Source organism: Anopheles gambiae, chromosome 2 (genome assembly GCF_943734735.2).
Source record: "Anopheles gambiae chromosome 2, idAnoGambNW_F1_1, whole genome shotgun sequence".
Lineage (NCBI taxonomy): Eukaryota > Metazoa > Arthropoda > Insecta > Diptera > Culicidae > Anopheles > Anopheles gambiae.
The window spans coordinates 45053356-45071469 of NC_064601.1; the positions used below are offsets into that span (position 1 = coordinate 45053356).

The window sequence follows — 18114 nt, forward strand, 5'->3', positions numbered from 1 at the left end:
TCTTGTTCGAGCAGTTTCCTCATTTAACGTTCAACTTTTGTCAAATAAAAAAGTTCGCTCCGTGCTCAACGAAACCTACGCTCCCGAAGTGAAATGGCTCGTACCAAGCAAACCGCTCGTAAATCGACTGGAGGTAAGGCTCCTCGCAAGCAGCTGGCCACCAAGGCTGCTCGTAAAAGTGCCCCGGCCACCGGAGGAGTGAAGAAGCCGCATCGTTACCGTCCGGGAACGGTGGCCCTCCGAGAAATCCGCCGCTACCAGAAGTCGACCGAGCTGCTCATCCGCAAGCTGCCCTTCCAGCGCTTGGTGCGTGAGATCGCCCAGGACTTCAAGACTGATCTCCGCTTCCAGAGCTCAGCCGTCATGGCGCTGCAGGAAGCCAGCGAGGCGTATCTGGTTGGTCTGTTCGAAGACACGAATCTGTGCGCCATCCACGCCAAGCGCGTCACCATCATGCCCAAGGACATCCAGCTGGCCCGTCGCATCCGCGGAGAGCGTGCCTAAATCGTCCATGCATCCGGAAGCGGTCCCTGTCTAAACGGGGCATTTCCTTCTCAAAACGGTCCTTTTCAGGACCACCAATACTGTTGAACATTCCAAGAATCTTCTTTCGATTGCTATTATGAAATTGTACATACGAATGCAAGTCTTCACGTATGTCGTTTTGTTATAACGAGGAAAGTGTGAAAAGGGGGAAAATTTGTTTTAAATAATCAATGTTATGGGAGGTATTTTAACTTTTTCTTGTCAAAGTTTCGCTTTTTAATAGGGCATCTGAGGATTTTGACTATATTGATCAATACTTTATTACCATCTATATAACCTATGACTATTATACCAACATCGCTGCTTACAACAAACTACGAACGAATAGTATGACTATATATTTTACAACAAATGTTCAACTCAAACAGCTTAACTGATGCTTATACAAACGTGAATTAAAATGCTCAAGAAGACGACCCTTCAATACTTATAAGCAAGTTTAAAATCGAACAAATCTATTACAACATTTGACTCACGACACATAAGCTGCTATTGGTTGCTTTGTCGATAAATTATCCTCGTATGCGCGAGGAAAATTTAATTTAAAAAAATGATTGTCATACAACGAGCGAAACGACTTCTATTCATAATTCATGATACACGAAACTCCATTTTCAATTTCACCTCGCAAAACGCTTCCAATCAGTGCGGACTTTTTTATGTTTTTTTTTTTTAAACGTGCTAAGGTTCTATTTAACATTAATATTTACAATGAACAACGCAGAACTTTAATGTCAATCACAGCATCATTGTTTCCAATACAAAGTTCGCAAACAAACTTAGGATATGGCTGCGTTTACCTGCACTAATGCCATTTAGTACAGGCAAACGCAACAAACTGAACAATAACGTTGACGAAGACGGACACCCTGAAATTAAAGCGCTAATTCGCTGGTGCAGATGAAACGAAGGATAATTCTTTGTTTGAATGCGGTTTGTGGTCCTGAAAAGGACCGATTAAAGAGAGGTTCATGAAAAGAAGCCAATCATTTCAGTGGCTTACTTCGAGCTGGTGTACTTTGTGACAGCCTTCGTTCCTTCGGAGACGGCGTGCTTGGCAAGCTCACCAGGCAGCAGCAGACGAACAGCGGTTTGGATTTCGCGGGACGTGATCGTCGAACGCTTGTTGTAGTGCGCCAAGCGGGATGCCTCAGCAGCAATGCGTTCGAAGATATCGTTGACGAAACTGTTCATGATGCTCATGGCCTTCGAAGAGATGCCAGTATCCGGGTGGACTTGCTTCAACACTTTGTAGATGTAAATAGCGTAGCTTTCCTTGCGGGTCTTGCGCTTCTTTTTCTTGTCGGACTTGGAAATATTTTTCTGGGCCTTGCCAGACTTCTTCGCAGCTTTTCCACTGGTTTTGGGTGCCATTTCGACGGAAAAATTCACTCAACACTGGGACACGATGTGTATGATTCAACGGGTGATTGCGTTCTAGAAAAATTCCGAGCTCTCCGATCGCTTATAACGGGCTGTGAGAGAGAATACGTATCGTGCAGCTCGAAAAATTCCAAACGAGTATCGGGCAGCACGAATAAGCTGCTATATAAGCATCGGTCGGGTCAAAATTGTTCTATTATAAAAAGACCCTTCTCAAGGAGAACATCGTGTTGTTGGTGATCCCTTACAAACGTACCCCAATCAAATCTAACCATGTCTGGCCGTGGAAAGGGAGGAAAGGTAAAGGGAAAGGCAAAGTCCCGTTCCAACCGTGCCGGTCTTCAGTTCCCCGTTGGCCGTATTCATCGTCTCCTGCGCAAGGGTAACTATGCCGAGCGCGTCGGTGCCGGAGCACCCGTGTATCTGGCAGCCGTCATGGAATACTTGGCCGCTGAAGTGCTTGAGTTGGCCGGAAACGCTGCCCGTGACAACAAGAAGACGCGCATCATCCCGCGTCATCTGCAGCTGGCCATCCGCAACGACGAGGAGTTGAACAAGCTGCTGTCCGGAGTAACCATCGCTCAGGGTGGTGTGCTGCCTAACATTCAGGCCGTGCTGCTGCCCAAGAAGACCGAAAAGAAGGCTTAAACGGTGTGACAAAGCTTCCTTCATCTCAAACCCAAAACCGTCCTTTTCAGGGCGACAAATTACTTTGCCAAAGACATTTTATTCGATTTATGCTGTTATGGGAGAACCAGAAGGAAAAAAAATCCAGATATATCAAGAACCGTGCTTGAAACTGTGTACAAAATGTAAATGAAAAAATGTGCCGTCCTTTGGCACAAAACGCATCCCTTAATATTTTCAATTCTGTAACCTCTCACTACGAATTCTACAAAATGCAGCATATCATAAGCGATGCATAAGATTTTCCAGGTAGCTTGTTCAAGAGGGTTGGTTTTACCATATAAATGCAACCAGTGATACCTGCGTGTTGACCTTTTTCTGAAAACAGTAAAGGACACTTTTACCTGATTTATCGTTAACCACGGGAAAATGTTGAAAGGGTCGATTGTCGGAAAATGTTGTGCGTTTAGGTAGCCTTAGGTTCTCACAAAAGTTTGGCTTTCAATATATCGGGAAACGTTGACAATGGCTTTAAAAAAGTTGGACCAAAAATTAGGAAGGTTCAAATAAACAACCATACTTATTAATGTTTCCCTTCACCCTTCATCTTAATCACCAGTTACCCAAATTTGTGAAGCATTTTAAAGTGTTTCGTTGTTTGAAACAATAAAATGATTTGCAATGTAGGAATGCCTATAAAATACAAAGTATTGAAATGTCCTAACGCATATGCAACTCCACATTCAATAACGCCATCTAGTGGTGATCAAAGTCCCAGCTACCAGTAGTAACGCCATCTAAATAGTTGGTTAAAGTAAGGCTCAGTGATCTACGTTACATATAAAAAGCGTTACATGCCTTTTAAAATTTCCAAACAGTATTTTTGAAAAGTTCATAAACACCCCAAAAACTTTCAATTTTAGTAACATTTCCTATGATTAGAAAGTATAAAATATTAAAAATATTAATAAATAAATAAACTATATGAAATATAATTATTACCTATTCATTCTATGTTTCCGCCTATTGTGAATAAACTTTACTTTAGGTGCGAGGGCTCTTTTTTAAATTGAGGTTAATGAAGGTAGTAAATATTTGTATGTATTTCATTATCCTGCTTTATCAATGCGAAAATAAATAAATAATCATTTTTAAAAGTAACCATTTTATATGTGTAAGATTGTTATAATTATAATACGTGAAGTTGTTACAACTCTGATTGCTGTTAAAAATGATAGCCTAATAGTAATAATATAATTTATTTATACTCATGAATTATCAATGAGTGTTATCTTTGCAATTGCTGTTCTTTTTATGTTTGTTCAAAAATTGTTGCTTTTCTAATTATTATGTAAAAAAACGATATTAAGACATGATAATCTATTAATTTGCTCATCCACGGCGGTTAAAACGGGCGTTCAAAAATGTTGCTTGGGTTTGTGGTAAACAGGCGTTACGCGTAACGCTAGCGTAACGTAGAGGGCTGAGCCTTACTTTTACCTCGATTTGCTTATCCACGACGATTAAACCAGGCGTTCAAAAATGCTGCTTGGGTTTGCGCTAGACAGACGTTACTTGTCTCGCTAGCGTAACGTAGAGGGCTGAGCGTTACTTTTCCCAAATAATTCATTATGCGATCTATGAGGTCCCAGGGTGTTTGTCCTGGATAGTAACTGGGAAACATTTTAATGATAACGGAAGCTGGGGAACAATTACCAAATGTACAAACCAAAATGTAAGCATCGCTAGCGGAGCATCGCTAAGTCAGTATACCAAATGAAGTCAGTATCCCAAGAAAATATATAGCATTCAGTTAACAGCATAGATTTTGGAGGTGGAGTTAATTTCTTCATGTTCATAGCACCCTGATAGCAAATCTTGCAGAAAGTATTTGGTGGGTATGAGTTAAATCGAATTAAACAGTTTTGAAGAGTTAAGCAATCGGTTTGATCTGATACTGGTAGGAACATTTTCATATCATCTGCATAAAACAATTTTTCGCAATCTGGTATAACGTAAATAACGTCATTTATACATTTTTAAATAGCATAGGGCCGAGAAACGTGGATCCCCGGACGTGTTGGTGAATGGTGCTGATAGAGAGAAGGAAATATTCACTGTAATATGCCTATCACTTCAATAACAGGAGAGCCAATGAACTAGCGCCCCATTTACTCCATAGCTTGATAGTTTTGAAATAAGCATTGAGTGATTTACGGATTCAAAGGCAACATTGACGCTGTTGGCTGTTATAATAAATTCATAAACTTTATGTAAACGGTGTAGTTTTTTTCATCCGATTTCCTTCTTTTGATGAGTTATCCCAAGTATACATGAACGATGCGCATGTATAAGTCAGATTATAGCTGATGCAAAAAACGGTATGATCCACGCGGCGATTATTGCTTCAAAAGGATGAGAGGTTTCTCTAAAAAAAATATTTTTATAAGAAAATTTAGATAAAAAAATGCAAGAGAGAAAAATGATTCATTTTAACCAACGCTTCAATCGTTGCTTTTGCGAACGCTTCAAACGCATACGTATAAGATAAAAAATCACACTCACAAAACGCCATCTCATGTAAATGCACTGAATATACAGCAGTGTGAGTGCTTGTTATGCGAGTAAAATGTTATACGCACACCATTCGAAGCCATCATAGACATTTTTTCTCTCAAATAAAACATTTTAATGTTGCGAAAGACACAGCTCTTGAGTAATGTATTGTGGTCCTGAAAAGGACCGTTTGATTTGAGACTCCACATGGAAGTTTTATAGAGATAAATTTAACCTCCAAAACCGTACAGAGTGCGGCCCTGACGCTTCAGAGCATACACCACATCCATAGCGGTGACGGTCTTACGCTTGGCGTGTTCAGTGTAAGTGACCGCATCACGAATCACATTCTCCAGAAATACTTTCAGGACGCCACGGGTTTCCTCGTAGATGAGACCGGAGATACGTTTCACTCCTCCGCGCCGAGCCAAACGGCGGATGGCGGGCTTGGTAATGCCCTGGATGTTATCCCGCAGCACTTTTCGGTGACGCTTGGCTCCTCCTTTACCCAGACCTTTTCCTCCCTTTCCTCTTCCAGTCATGATGAGCACAGGATTGTACGTTCACGATGTTCACACTTCAAATTGACGATCACGAATGAGCGTTTTCGAGCTCTACGTCCCTATTTCTACTTTTTCATCCACGCATTCCCTCTTGCTCTTAAGATGAGAGAAAACAAGGGTTGGCAAGCGCATAAAAAGAGCTCTTGTTCGAGCAGTTTCCTCATTTAACGTTCAACTTTTGTCAAATAAACAAGTTCGCTCCGTGCTCAACGAAACCTACGCTCCCGAAGTGAAATGGCTCGTACCAAGCAAACCGCTCGTAAATCGACTGGAGGTAAGGCTCCTCGCAAGCAGCTGGCCACCAAGGCTGCTCGTAAAAGTGCCCCGGCCACCGGAGGAGTGAAGAAGCCGCATCGTTACCGTCCGGGAACGGTGGCCCTCCGAGAAATCCGTCGCTACCAGAAGTCGACCGAGCTGCTCATCCGCAAGCTGCCCTTCCAGCGCTTGGTGCGTGAGATCGCCCAGGACTTCAAGACTGATCTCCGCTTCCAGAGCTCAGCCGTCATGGCGCTGCAGGAAGCCAGCGAGGCGTATCTGGTTGGTCTGTTCGAAGACACGAATCTGTGCGCCATCCACGCCAAGCGCGTCACCATCATGCCCAAGGACATCCAGCTGGCCCGTCGCATCCGCGGAGAGCGTGCCTAAATCGTCCATGCATCCGGAAGCGGTCCCTGGCTAAACGGGGCATTTCCTTCTCAAAACGGTCCTTTTCAGGACCACCAATACTGTTGAACATTCCAAGAATTTTCTTTCGATTGCTATTATGAAATTGTACATACGAATGCAAGCCTTCACGCATGTCGTTTTGTTATAACGAGGAAAGTGTGAAATGGGGAAAATTTGTTTTAAATAATCAATGTTATGGGAGGTATTTTAACTTTTTCTTGTCAAAGTTTCGCTTTTTAATAGGGCATCTGAGGATTTTGACTATATTGATCAATACTTTATTACCATCTATATAACCTATGACTATTATACCAACATCGCTGCTTACAACAAACTACGAACGAATAGTATGACTATATATTTTACAACAAATGTTCGACACAAACAGCTTAACTGATGCTTATACAAACGTGAATTAAAATGCTCAAGAAGACGACCCTTCAATACTTATAAGCAAGTTTAAAATCGAACAAATCTATTACAACATTTGACTCACGACACATAAGCTGCTATTGGTTGCTTTGTCGATAAATTATCCTCGTATGCGCGTCATACAACGAGCGAAACGACTTTTATTCATAATTCATGATACACGAAACTCCATTTTCAATTTCACCTCGCAAGACGCTTCCAACCAGTGCGGACTTTTTTTTAATGTTTTTTTTAACGTGCTAAGGTTCTATTTAACATTAATATTTACAATGAACAACGCAGAACTTGTAAAGTTCGCAAACAAACTTAGGATATGGCTGCGTTTACCTGCACTAATGCCATTTAGTACAGGCAAACGCAACAAACTGAACAATAACGTTGACGAAGACGGACACCCTGAAATTAAAGCGCTAATTCGCTGGTGCAGATGAAACGAAGGATAATTCTTTGTTTGAATGCGGTTTGTGGTCCTGAAAAGGACCGATTTGAGAGAACGAAGCCAATCATTTCAGTGGCTTACTTCGAGCTGGTGTACTTTGTGACAGCCTTCGTTCCTTCGGAGACGGCGTGCTTGGCAAGCTCACCAGGCAGCAGCAGACGAACAGCGGTTTGGATTTCGCGGGACGTGATCGTCGAACGCTTGTTGTAGTGCGCCAAGCGGGATGCCTCAGCAGCAATGCGTTCGAAGATATCGTTGACGAAACTGTTCATGATGCTCATGGCCTTCGAAGAGATGCCAGTATCCGGGTGGACTTGCTTCAACACTTTGTAGATGTAAATAGCGTAGCTTTCCTTGCGGGTCTTGCGCTTCTTTTTCTTGTCGGACTTGGAAATATTTTTCTGGGCCTTGCCAGACTTCTTCGCAGCTTTTCCACTGGTTTTGGGTGCCATTTCGACGGAAAAATTCACTCAACACTGGGACACGATGTGTATGATTCAACGGGTGATTGCGTTCTAGAAAAATTCCGAGCTCTCCGATCGCTTATAACGGAATGCGAGAGAGAATACGTATCGTGCAGCTCGAAAAATTCCAAACGAGTATCGGGCAGCACGAATAAGCTGCTATATAAGCATCGGTCGGGTCAAAATTGTTCTATTATAAAAAGACTTAGGCGAAAGAACTCCGCAGGAGCCAAAGCCTCTCTAAACCATACTAACAACAACAATTATAAAAAGACCCTTCTCAAAGAGAACATCGTGTTGTTCGTGATCCCTTACAAACGTACCCCAATCAAATCTAACCATGTCTGGCCGTGGAAAGGGAGGAAAGGTAAAGGGAAAGGCAAAGTCCCGTTCCAACCGTGCCGGTCTTCAGTTCCCCGTTGGCCGTATTCATCGTCTCCTGCGCAAGGGTAACTATGCCGAGCGCGTCGGTGCCGGAGCACCCGTGTATCTGGCAGCCGTCATGGAATACTTGGCCGCTGAAGTGCTTGAGTTGGCCGGAAACGCTGCCCGTGACAACAAGAAGACGCGCATCATCCCGCGTCATCTGCAGCTGGCCATCCGCAACGACGAGGAGTTGAACAAGCTGCTGTCCGGAGTAACCATCGCTCAGGGTGGTGTGCTGCCCAACATTCAGGCCGTGCTGCTGCCCAAGAAGACCGAAAAGAAGGCTTAAACGGTGTGACAAAGCTTCCTTCATCTCAAACCCAAAACCGTCCTTTTCAGGGCGACAAATTACTTTGCCAAAGACATTTTATTCGATTTATGCTGTTATGGGAGAACCAGAAGGAAAAAAATCCAGATATATCAAGAACCGTGCTTGAAACTGTGTACAAAATGTAAATGAAAAAATGGGCCGTCCTTTGGCACAAAAAGCATCCCTTAATATGTTCAATTCTGTAACCTCTCACTACGAATTCTACAAAATGCAGCATATCATAAGCGATGCATAAGATTTTCCAGGTAGCTTGTTCAAGAGGGTTGGTTTTACCATATACATGCAACCAGTGATACCTGCGTGTTGACCTTTTTCTGAAAACAGTAAAGGACACTTTTACCTGATTTATCGTTAACCACGGGAAAATGTTGAAAGGGTCGATTGTCGAAAAATGTTGTGCGTTTAGGTAGCCTTAGGTTCTCACAAAAGTTTGGCTTTCAATATATCGGGAAACGTTGACAATGGCTTTAAAAAAGTTGGACCAAAAATTAGGAAGGTTCAAATAAACAACCATACTTATTAATGTTTCCCTTCACCCTTCATCTTAATCACCAGTTACCCAAATTTGTGAAGCATTTTAAAGTGTTTCGTTGTTTGAAACAATAAAATGATTTGCAGTGTAGGAATGCCTATAAAATACAAAGTATTGAAATGTCCTAACGCATATGCAACTCCACATTCAATAACGCCATCTAGTGGTGATCAAAGTCCCTGCAACCAGTAGTAACGCCATCTAAATAATTGGTAAAAGTAAGGCTCAGTGATCTACGTTACATATAAAAAGCGTTACATGCCTTTTAAAATTTCCAAACAGTATTTTTGAAAAGTTCATAAACACCCCAAAAGCTTTCAATTTTAGTAACATTTCCTATGATTAGAAAGTATAAAATATTAAAAATATTAATAAATTAATAAACTATATGAAATATAAATATTACCTATTCATTCTATGTTTCCGCCTATTGTGAATAAACTTTACTTTAGGTGCGAGGGCTCTTTTTTAAATTGAGGTTAATGAAGGTAGTAAATATTTGTATGTATTTCATTATCCTGCTTTATCAATGCGAAAATAAATAAATAATCATTTTTAAAAGTAACCATTTTATATGTGTAAGATTGTTATAATTATAATACGTGAAGTTGTTACAACTCTGATTGCTGTTAAAAATGATAGCCTAATAGTAATAATATAATTTATTTATACTCATGAATTATCAATGAGTGTTATCTTTGCAATTGCTGTTCTTTTTATGTTTGTTCAAAAATTGTTGCTTTTCTAATTATTATGTAAAAAAACGATATTAAGACATGATAATCTATTAATTTGCTCATCCACGGCGGTTAAAACGGGCGTTCAAAAATGTTGCTTGGGTTTGTGGTAAACAGGCGTTACGCGTAACGCTAGCGTAACGTAGAGGGCTGAGCCTTACTTTTACCTCAATTTGCTTATCCACGACGATTAAACCAGGCGTTCAAAAATGCTGCTTGGGTTTGCGCTAGACAGACGTTACTTGTAACGCTAGCGTAACGTAGAGGGCTGAGCGTTACTTTTCCCAAATAATTCATTATGCGATCTATGAGGTCCCAGGGTGTTTGTCCTGTATAGTAACTGGGAAACATTTTAATGATAACGGAAGCTGGGGAACAATTACCAAATGTACAAACCAAAATGTAAGCATCGCTAGCGGAGCATCGCTAAGTCAGTATACCAAATGAAGTCAGTATCCCAAGAAAATATATAGCATTCAGTTAACAGCATAGATTTTGGAGGTGGAGTTAATTTCTTCATGTTCATAGCACCCTGATAGCAAATCTTGCAGAAAGTATTTGGTGGGTATGAGTTAAATCGAATTAAACAGTTTTGAAGAGTTAAGCAATCGGTTTGATCTGATACTGGTAGGAACATTTTCATATCATCTGCATAAAACAATTTTTCGCAATCTGGTATAACGTAAATAACGTCATTTATACATTTTTAAATAGCATAGGGCCGAGAAACGTGGATCCCCGGACGTGTTGGTGAATGGTGCTGATAGAGAGAAGGAAATATTCACTGTAATATGCCTATCACTTCAATAACAGGAGAGCCAATGAACTAGCGCCCCATTTACTCCATAGCTTGATAGTTTTGAAATAAGCATTGAGTGATTTACGGATTCAAAGGCAACATTGACGCTGTTGGCTGTTATAATAAATTCATAAACTTTATGTAAACGGTGTAGTTTTTTTCATCCGATTTCCTTCTTTTGATGAGTTATCCCAAGTATACATGAACGATGCGCATGTATAAGTCAGATTAGAGCTGATGCAAAAAACGGTATGATCCACGCGGCGATTATTGCTTCAAAAGGATGAGAGGTTTCTCTAAAAAAAATATTTTTATAAGAAAATTTAGATAAAAAAATGCAAGAGAGAAAAATGATTCATTTTAACCAACGCTTCAATCGTTGCTTTTGCGAACGCTTCAAACGCATACGTATAAGATAAAAAATCACACTCACAAAACGCCATCTCATGTAAATGCACTGAATATACAGCAGTGTGAGTGCTTGTTATGCGAGTAAAATGTTATACGCACACCACTCGAAGCCATCATAGACATTTTTTCTCTCAAATAAAACATTTTAATGTTGCGAAAGACACAGCTCTTGAGTAATGTATTGTGGTCCTGAAAAGGACCGTTTGATTTGAGACTCCACATGGAAGTTTTATAGAGATAAATTTAGCCTCCAAAACCGTACAGAGTGCGGCCCTGACGCTTCAGAGCATACACCACATCCATAGCGGTGACGGTCTTACGCTTGGCGTGTTCAGTGTAAGTGACCGCATCACGAATCACATTCTCCAGAAATACTTTCAGGACGCCACGGGTTTCCTCGTAGATGAGACCGGAGATACGTTTCACTCCTCCGCGCCGAGCCAAACGGCGGATGGCGGGCTTGGTAATGCCCTGGATGTTATCCCGCAGCACTTTTCGGTGACGCTTGGCTCCTCCTTTACCCAGACCTTTTCCTCCCTTTCCTCTTCCAGTCATGATGAGCACAGGATTGTACGTTCACGATGTTCACACTTCAAATTGACGATCACGAATGAGCGTTTTCGAGCTCTACGTCCCTATTTATACTTTTTCATCCACGCATTCCCTCTTGCTCTTAATATGAGAGAAAACAAGGGTTGGCAAGCGCATAAAAAGAGCTCTTGTTCGAGCAGTTTCCTCATTTAACGTTCAACTTTTGTCAAATAAACAAGTTCGCTCCGTGCTCAACGAAACCTACGCTCCCGAAGTGAAATGGCTCGTACCAAGCAAACCGCTCGTAAATCGACTGGAGGTAAGGCTCCTCGCAAGCAGCTGGCCACCAAGGCTGCTCGTAAAAGTGCCCCGGCCACCGGAGGAGTGAAGAAGCCGCATCGTTACCGTCCGGGAACGGTGGCCCTCCGAGAAATCCGTCGCTACCAGAAGTCGACCGAGCTGCTCATCCGCAAGCTGCCCTTCCAGCGCTTGGTGCGTGAGATCGCCCAGGACTTCAAGACTGATCTCCGCTTCCAGAGCTCAGCCGTCATGGCGCTGCAGGAAGCCAGCGAGGCGTATCTGGTTGGTCTGTTCGAAGACACGAATCTGTGCGCCATCCACGCCAAGCGCGTCACCATCATGCCCAAGGACATCCAGCTGGCCCGTCGCATCCGCGGAGAGCGTGCCTAAATCGTCCATGCATCCGGAAGCGGTCCCTGTCTAAACGGGGCATTTCCTTCTCAAAACGGTCCTTTTCAGGACCACCAATACTGTTGAACATTCCAAGAATTTTCTTTCGATTGCTATTATGAAATTGTACATACGAATGCAAGCCTTCACGCATGTCATTTTGTTATAACGAGGAAAGTGTGAAAAGGGGGAAAATTTGTTTTAAATAATCAATGTTATGGGAGGTATTTTAACTTTTTCTTGTCAAAGTTTCGCTTTTTAATAGGGCATCTGAGGATTTTGACTATATTGATCAATACTTTATTACCATCTATATAACCTATGACTATTATACCAACATCGCTGCTTACAACAAACTACGAACGAATAGTATGACTATATATTTTACAACAAATGTTCGACACAAACAACTTAGCTGATGCTTATACACACTTTAATTCAAACGCTTAAGAAGACGACCCTTCAATACTTATTAGCAAGTTTAAAATCGAACAAATATATTACAAAATTTGACTCACGACACATAAGCTGCTATTGGTTGCTTTGTCGATAAATTATCCTCGTATGCGCGTCATACAACGAGCGAAACGACTTTTATTCATAATTCATGATACACGAAACTCCATTTTCAATTTCACCTCGCAAGACGCTTCCAACCAGTGCGGACTTTTTTTTAATGTTTTTTTTAACGTGCTAAGGTTCTATTTAACATTAATATTTACAATGAACAACGCAGAACTTGTAAAGTTCGCAAACAAACTTAGGATATGGCTGCGTTTACCTGCACTAATGCCATTTAGTACAGGCAAACGCAACAAACTGAACAATAACGTTGACGAAGACGGACACCCTGAAATTAAAGCGCTAATTCGCTGGTGCAGATGAAACGAAGGATAATTCTTTGTTTGAATGCGGTTTGTGGTCCTGAAAAGGACCGATTTGAGAGAACGAAGCCAATCATTTCAGTGGCTTACTTCGAGCTGGTGTACTTTGTGACAGCCTTCGTTCCTTCGGAGACGGCGTGCTTGGCAAGCTCACCAGGCAGCAGCAGACGAACAGCGGTTTGGATTTCGCGGGACGTGATCGTCGAACGCTTGTTGTAGTGCGCCAAGCGGGATGCCTCAGCAGCAATGCGTTCGAAGATATCGTTGACGAAACTGTTCATGATGCTCATGGCCTTCGAAGAGATGCCAGTATCCGGGTGGACTTGCTTCAACACTTTGTAGATGTAAATAGCGTAGCTTTCCTTGCGGGTCTTGCGCTTCTTTTTCTTGTCGGACTTGGAAATATTTTTCTGGGCCTTGCCAGACTTCTTCGCAGCTTTTCCACTGGTTTTGGGTGCCATTTCGACGGAAAAATTCACTCAACACTGGGACACGATGTGTATGATTCAACGGGTGATTGCGTTCTAGAAAAATTCCGAGCTCTCCGATCGCTTATAACGGACTGTGAGAGAGAATGCGTATCGTGCAGCTCGAAAAATTCCAAACGAGTTTCGGGCAGCACGAATAAGCTGCTATATAAGCATCGGTCGGGTCAAAATTGTTCTATTATAAAAAGACCCTTCTCAAAGAGAACATCGTGTTGTTCGTGATCCCTTACAAACGTACCCCAATCAAATCTAACCATGTCTGGCCGTGGAAAGGGAGGAAAGGTAAAGGGAAAGGCAAAGTCCCGTTCCAACCGTGCCGGTCTTCAGTTCCCCGTTGGCCGTATTCATCGTCTCCTGCGCAAGGGTAACTATGCCGAGCGCGTCGGTGCCGGAGCACCCGTGTATCTGGCAGCCGTCATGGAATACTTGGCCGCTGAAGTGCTTGAGTTGGCCGGAAACGCTGCCCGTGACAACAAGAAGACGCGCATCATCCCGCGTCATCTGCAGCTGGCCATCCGCAACGACGAGGAGTTGAACAAGCTGCTGTCCGGAGTAACCATCGCTCAGGGTGGTGTGCTGCCCAACATTCAGGCCGTGCTGCTGCCCAAGAAGACCGAAAAGAAGGCTTAAACGGTGTGACAAAGCTTCCTTCATCTCAAACCCAAAACCGTCCTTTTCAGGGCGACAAATTACTTTGCCAAAGACATTTTATTCGATTTATGCTGTTATGGGAGAACCAGAAGGAAAAAAAATCCAGATATATCAAGAACCGTGCTTGAAACTGTGTACAAAATGTAAATGAAAAAATGGGCCGTCCTTTGGCACAAAAAGCATCCCTTAATATTTTCAATTCTGTAACCTCTCACTACGAATTCTACAAAATGCAGCATATCATAAGCGATGCATAAGATTTTCCAGGTAGCTTGTTCAAGAGGGTTGGTTTTACCATATACATGCAACCAGTGATACCTGCGTGTTGACCTTTTTCTGAAAACAGTAAAGGACACTTTTACCTGATTTATCGTTAACCACGGGAAAATGTTGAAAGGGTCGATTGTCGAAAAATGTTGTGCGTTTAGGTAGCCTTAGGTTCTCACAAAAGTTTGGCTTTCAATATATCGGGAAACGTTGACAATGGCTTTAAAAAAGTTGGACCAAAAATTAGGAAGGTTCAAATAAACAACCATACTTATTAATGTTTCCCTTCACCCTTCATCTTAATCACCAGTTACCCAAATTTGTGAAGCATTTTAAAGTGTTTCGTTGTTTGAAACAATAAAATGATTTGCAATGTAGGAATGCCTATAAAATACAAAGTATTGAAATGTCCTAACGCATATGCAACTCCACATTCAATAACGCCATCTAGTGGTGATCAAAGTCCCTGCAACCAGTAGTAACGCCATCTAAATAATTGGTAAAAGTAAGGCTCAGTGATCTACGTTACATATAAAAAGCGTTACATGCCTTTTAAAATTTCCAAACAGTATTTTTGAAAAGTTCATAAACACCCCAAAAGCTTTCAATTTTAGTAACATTTCCTATGATTAGAAAGTATAAAATATTAAAAATATTAATAAATTAATAAACTATATGAAATATAAATATTACCTATTCATTCTATGTTTCCGCCTATTGTGAATAAACTTTACTTTAGGTGCGAGGGCTCTTTTTTAAATTGAGGTTAATGAAGGTAGTAAATATTTGTATGTATTTCATTATCCTGCTTTATCAATGCGAAAATAAATAAATAATCATTTTTAAAAGTAACCATTTTATATGTGTAAGATTGTTATAATTATAATACGTGAAGTTGTTACAACTCTGATTGCTGTTAAAAATGATAGCCTAATAGTAATAATATAATTTATTTATACTCATGAATTATCAATGAGTGTTATCTTTGCAATTGCTGTTCTTTTTATGTTTGTTCAAAAATTGTTGCTTTTCTAATTATCATGTAAAAAAACGATATTAAGACATGATAATCTATTAATTTGCTCATCCACGGCGATTAAAACAGGTGTTCAAAAATGTTGCTTGGGTTTGTGGTAAACAGGCGTTACGCGTATCGCTAGCGTAACGTAGAGGGCTGAGCCTTACTTTTACCTCAATTTGCTTATCCACGACGATTATACCAGGCGTTCAAAAATGCTGCTTGGGTTTGCGCTAGACAGACGTTACTTGTAACGCTAGCGTAACGTAGAGGGCTGAGCGTTACTTTTCCCAAATAATTCATTATGCGATCTATGAGGTCCCAGGGTGTTTGTCCTGGATAGTAACTGGGAAACATTTTAATGATAACGGAAGCTGGGGAACAATTACCAAATGTACAAACCAAAATGTAAGCATCGCTAGCGGAGCATCGCTAAGTCAGTATACCAAATGAAGTCAGTATCCCAAGAAAATATATAGCATTCAGTTAACAGCATAGATTTTGGAGGTGGAGTTAATTTCTTCATGTTCATAGCACCCTGATAGCAAATCTTGCAGACAGTATTTGGTGGGTATGAGTTAAATCGAATTAAACAGTTTTGAAGAGTTAAGCAATCGGTTTGGTCTGATACTGGTAGGAACATTTTCATATCATCTGCATAAAACAATTTTTCGCAATCTGGTATAACGTAAATAACGTCATTTATACATTTTTAAATAGCATAGGGCCGAGAAACGTGGATCCCCGGACGTGTTGGTGAATGGTGCTGATAGAGAGAAGGAAATATTCACTGTAATATGCCTATCACTTCAATAACAGGAGAACCAATGAACTAGCGCCCCATTTACTCCATAGCTTGATAGTTTTGAAATAAGCATTGAGTGATTTACGGATTCAAAGGCAACATTGACGCTGTTGGCTGTTATAATAAATTCATAAACTTTATGTAAACGGTGTAGTTTTTTTCATCCGATTTCCTTCTTTTGATGAGTTATCCCAAGTATACATGAACGATGCGCATGTATAAGTCAGATTATAGCTGATGCAAAAAACGGTATGATCCACGCGGCGATTATTGCTTCAAAAGGATGAGAGGTTTCTCTAAAAAAATATTTTTATAAGAAAATTTAGATAAAAAAATGCAAGAGAGAAAAATGATTCATTTTAACCAACGCTTCAATCGTTGCTTTTGCGAACGCTTCAAACGCATACGTATAAGATAAAAAATCACACTCACAAAACGCCATCTCATGTAAATGCACTGAATATACAGCAGTGTGAGTGCTTGTTATGCGAGTAAAATGTTATACGCACACCATTCGAAGCCATCATAGACATTTTTTCTCTCAAATAAAACATTTTAATGTTGCGAAAGACACAGCTCTTGAGTAATGTATTGTGGTCCTGAAAAGGACCGTTTGATTTTAGACTCCACATGGAAATTTTATAGAGATAAATTTAGCCTCCAAAACCGTACAGAGTGCGGCCCTGACGCTTCAGAGCATACACCACATCCATAGCGGTGACGGTCTTACGCTTGGCGTGTTCAGTGTAAGTGACCGCATCACGAATCACATTCTCCAGAAATACTTTCAGGACGCCACGGGTTTCCTCGTAGATGAGACCGGAGATACGTTTCACTCCTCCGCGCCGAGCCAAACGGCGGATGGCGGGCTTGGTAATGCCCTGGATGTTATCCCGCAGCACTTTTCGGTGACGCTTGGCTCCTCCTTTACCCAGACCTTTTCCTCCCTTTCCTCTTCCAGTCATGATGAGCACAGGATTGTACGTTCACGATGTTCACACTTCAAATTGACGATCACGAATGAGTGTTTTCGAGCTCAACGTCCCTATTTCTACTTTTTCATCCACGCATTCCCTCTTGCTCTTAAGATGAGAGAAAACAAGGGTTGGCAAGCGCATAAAAAGAGCTCTTGTTCGAGCAGTTTCCTCATTTAACGTTCAACTTTTGTCAAATAAACAAGTTTGCTCCGTGCTCAACGAAACCTACGCTCCCGAAGTGAAATGGCTCGTACCAAGCAAACCGCTCGTAAATCGACTGGAGGTAAGGCTCCTCGCAAGCAGCTGGCCACCAAGGCTGCTCGTAAAAGTGCCCCGGCCACCGGAGGAGTGAAGAAGCCGCATCGTTACCGTCCGGGAACGGTGGCCCTCCGAGAAATCCGTCGCTACCAGAAGTCGACCGAGCTGCTCATCCGCAAGCTGCCCTTCCAGCGCTTGGTGCGTGAGATCGCCCAGGACTTCAAGACTGATCTCCGCTTCCAGAGCTCAGCCGTCATGGCGCTGCAGGAAGCCAGCGAGGCGTATCTGGTTGGTCTGTTTGAAGACACGAATCTGTGCGCCATCCACGCCAAGCGCGTCACCATCATGCCCAAGGACATCCAGCTGGCCCGTCGCATCCGCGGAGAGCGTGCCTAAATCGTCCATGCATCCGGAAGCGGTCCCTGTCTAAACGGGGCATTTCCTTCTCAAAACGGTCCTTTTCAGGACCACCAATACTGTTGAACATTCCAAGAATTTTCTTTCGATTGCTATTATGAAATTGTACATACGAATGCAAGCCTTCACGCATGTCGTTTTGTTATAACGAGGAAAGTGTGAAAAGGGGGAAAATTTGTTTTAAATAATCAATGTTATGGGAGGTATTTTAACTTT

The 18114-nt window shown here is 41.7% G+C and overlaps 12 protein-coding genes across 16 annotated transcripts in view; 6 read left to right on the forward strand and 6 right to left on the reverse strand.

Annotated features, from left to right (window-relative positions):
• Window positions 1-18114, forward strand: part of LOC5667525 (uncharacterized) — a 386862-nt gene that overhangs the window by 17669 nt on the left and 351079 nt on the right. The window lies entirely within an intron of this gene.
• On the forward strand, window positions 57-6337 carry LOC133392081 (uncharacterized). Its single transcript, XM_061650244.1, has 4 exons — window positions 57-501; window positions 2221-2571; window positions 5364-5435; window positions 5868-6337. The coding sequence occupies exons 1-4, from the start codon at window positions 94-96 to the stop codon at window positions 6318-6320; spliced, it is 1284 nt and encodes a 427-aa protein (XP_061506228.1). The 5' UTR covers window positions 57-93; the 3' UTR covers window positions 6321-6337.
• On the reverse strand, window positions 782-7737 carry LOC133391223 (histone H2B). The gene is made up of 2 exons (XM_061643195.1): window positions 6958-7737; window positions 782-1170 (listed from the first exon to the last, which is right to left on the reverse strand). The coding sequence occupies exon 1, from the start codon at window positions 7662-7664 to the stop codon at window positions 7290-7292; it is 375 nt and encodes a 124-aa protein (XP_061499179.1). The 5' UTR covers window positions 7665-7737; the 3' UTR covers window positions 782-1170; window positions 6958-7289.
• Window positions 1274-2004, reverse strand: LOC133391224 (histone H2B). The gene has a single exon (XM_061643196.1). The coding sequence runs from the start codon at window positions 1918-1920 to the stop codon at window positions 1546-1548; it is 375 nt and encodes a 124-aa protein (XP_061499180.1). The 5' UTR covers window positions 1921-2004; the 3' UTR covers window positions 1274-1545.
• On the forward strand, window positions 2131-3389 carry LOC133391225 (histone H2A). The gene has a single exon (XM_061643197.1). The coding sequence runs from the start codon at window positions 2203-2205 to the stop codon at window positions 2575-2577; it is 375 nt and encodes a 124-aa protein (XP_061499181.1). The 5' UTR covers window positions 2131-2202; the 3' UTR covers window positions 2578-3389.
• LOC133391226 (histone H4) lies at window positions 4383-5736 on the reverse strand. The gene has a single exon (XM_061643198.1). It carries the CDS (start codon window positions 5652-5654, stop codon window positions 5343-5345), a length of 312 nt encoding a protein of 103 aa, XP_061499182.1. The 5' UTR covers window positions 5655-5736; the 3' UTR covers window positions 4383-5342.
• On the forward strand, window positions 7930-10641 carry LOC133391180 (histone H2A). 3 transcript variants are annotated; one of them, XM_061642879.1, is made up of 2 exons: window positions 7930-10329; window positions 10417-10641. In XM_061642879.1, exon 1 carries the CDS (start codon window positions 8017-8019, stop codon window positions 8389-8391), a length of 375 nt encoding a protein of 124 aa, XP_061498863.1. In that variant the 5' UTR covers window positions 7930-8016; the 3' UTR covers window positions 8392-10329; window positions 10417-10641. The 3 variants fall into 3 exon arrangements, with proteins under 3 accessions (XP_061498863.1, XP_061498865.1, XP_061498864.1); XM_061642881.1 differs by having other exon boundaries at window positions 10422-10641; XM_061642880.1 differs by having other exon boundaries at window positions 7930-10263.
• LOC133391184 (histone H4) lies at window positions 11056-11529 on the reverse strand. Its single transcript, XM_061642885.1, has one exon. The coding sequence runs from the start codon at window positions 11465-11467 to the stop codon at window positions 11156-11158; it is 312 nt and encodes a 103-aa protein (XP_061498869.1). The 5' UTR covers window positions 11468-11529; the 3' UTR covers window positions 11056-11155.
• Window positions 11649-18110, forward strand: LOC1267439 (uncharacterized). The gene is made up of 5 exons (XM_061650245.1): window positions 11649-12130; window positions 13779-14129; window positions 16921-17119; window positions 17208-17226; window positions 17427-18110. The coding sequence occupies exons 1-5, from the start codon at window positions 11723-11725 to the stop codon at window positions 17875-17877; spliced, it is 1428 nt and encodes a 475-aa protein (XP_061506229.1). The 5' UTR covers window positions 11649-11722; the 3' UTR covers window positions 17878-18110.
• On the reverse strand, window positions 12411-13550 carry LOC133391181 (histone H2B). Its single transcript, XM_061642882.1, has one exon. The coding sequence runs from the start codon at window positions 13476-13478 to the stop codon at window positions 13104-13106; it is 375 nt and encodes a 124-aa protein (XP_061498866.1). The 5' UTR covers window positions 13479-13550; the 3' UTR covers window positions 12411-13103.
• LOC133391182 (histone H2A) lies at window positions 13688-15410 on the forward strand. Its single transcript, XM_061642883.1, has one exon. The coding sequence runs from the start codon at window positions 13761-13763 to the stop codon at window positions 14133-14135; it is 375 nt and encodes a 124-aa protein (XP_061498867.1). The 5' UTR covers window positions 13688-13760; the 3' UTR covers window positions 14136-15410.
• LOC133391186 (histone H4) lies at window positions 16541-17264 on the reverse strand. The gene has a single exon (XM_061642886.1). The coding sequence runs from the start codon at window positions 17209-17211 to the stop codon at window positions 16900-16902; it is 312 nt and encodes a 103-aa protein (XP_061498870.1). The 5' UTR covers window positions 17212-17264; the 3' UTR covers window positions 16541-16899.

What these genes read in the sequence shown, in the direction of transcription:
- LOC133391181 (XM_061642882.1), bottom strand. Translation starts at nt 13,478, where the DNA reads ATGGCACCCAAAACCAGTGGAAAAGCTGCGAAGAAGTCTGGCAAGGCC.
- LOC133391225 (XM_061643197.1), top strand. Translation starts at nt 2,203, where the DNA reads ATGTCTGGCCGTGGAAAGGGAGGAAAGGTAAAGGGAAAGGCAAAGTCC.
- LOC133391226 (XM_061643198.1), bottom strand. Translation starts at nt 5,654, where the DNA reads ATGACTGGAAGAGGAAAGGGAGGAAAAGGTCTGGGTAAAGGAGGAGCC.
- LOC133391182 (XM_061642883.1), top strand. Translation starts at nt 13,761, where the DNA reads ATGTCTGGCCGTGGAAAGGGAGGAAAGGTAAAGGGAAAGGCAAAGTCC.
- LOC133391223 (XM_061643195.1), bottom strand. Translation starts at nt 7,664, where the DNA reads ATGGCACCCAAAACCAGTGGAAAAGCTGCGAAGAAGTCTGGCAAGGCC.
- LOC1267439 (XM_061650245.1), top strand. Translation starts at nt 11,723, where the DNA reads ATGGCTCGTACCAAGCAAACCGCTCGTAAATCGACTGGAGGTAAGGCT. An exon ending in GCATCCGCGGAGAGCGTGCC is followed by an intron (nt 12,131 to 13,778) that starts TAAATCGTCCAT and finishes GGCCGTGGAAAG; the next exon opens with GGAGGAAAGGTAAAGGGAAA. An exon ending in CCAAGAAGACCGAAAAGAAG is followed by an intron (nt 14,130 to 16,920) that starts GCTTAAACGGTG and finishes AAAACCGTACAG; the next exon opens with AGTGCGGCCCTGACGCTTCA.
- LOC133391186 (XM_061642886.1), bottom strand. Translation starts at nt 17,211, where the DNA reads ATGACTGGAAGAGGAAAGGGAGGAAAAGGTCTGGGTAAAGGAGGAGCC.
- LOC133391180 (XM_061642879.1), top strand. Translation starts at nt 8,017, where the DNA reads ATGTCTGGCCGTGGAAAGGGAGGAAAGGTAAAGGGAAAGGCAAAGTCC.
- LOC133391184 (XM_061642885.1), bottom strand. Translation starts at nt 11,467, where the DNA reads ATGACTGGAAGAGGAAAGGGAGGAAAAGGTCTGGGTAAAGGAGGAGCC.
- LOC133391224 (XM_061643196.1), bottom strand. Translation starts at nt 1,920, where the DNA reads ATGGCACCCAAAACCAGTGGAAAAGCTGCGAAGAAGTCTGGCAAGGCC.
- LOC133392081 (XM_061650244.1), top strand. Translation starts at nt 94, where the DNA reads ATGGCTCGTACCAAGCAAACCGCTCGTAAATCGACTGGAGGTAAGGCT. An exon ending in CCAAGAAGACCGAAAAGAAG is followed by an intron (nt 2,572 to 5,363) that starts GCTTAAACGGTG and finishes AAAACCGTACAG; the next exon opens with AGTGCGGCCCTGACGCTTCA. An exon ending in TTACGCTTGGCGTGTTCAGT is followed by an intron (nt 5,436 to 5,867) that starts GTAAGTGACCGC and finishes GTCAAATAAACA; the next exon opens with AGTTCGCTCCGTGCTCAACG.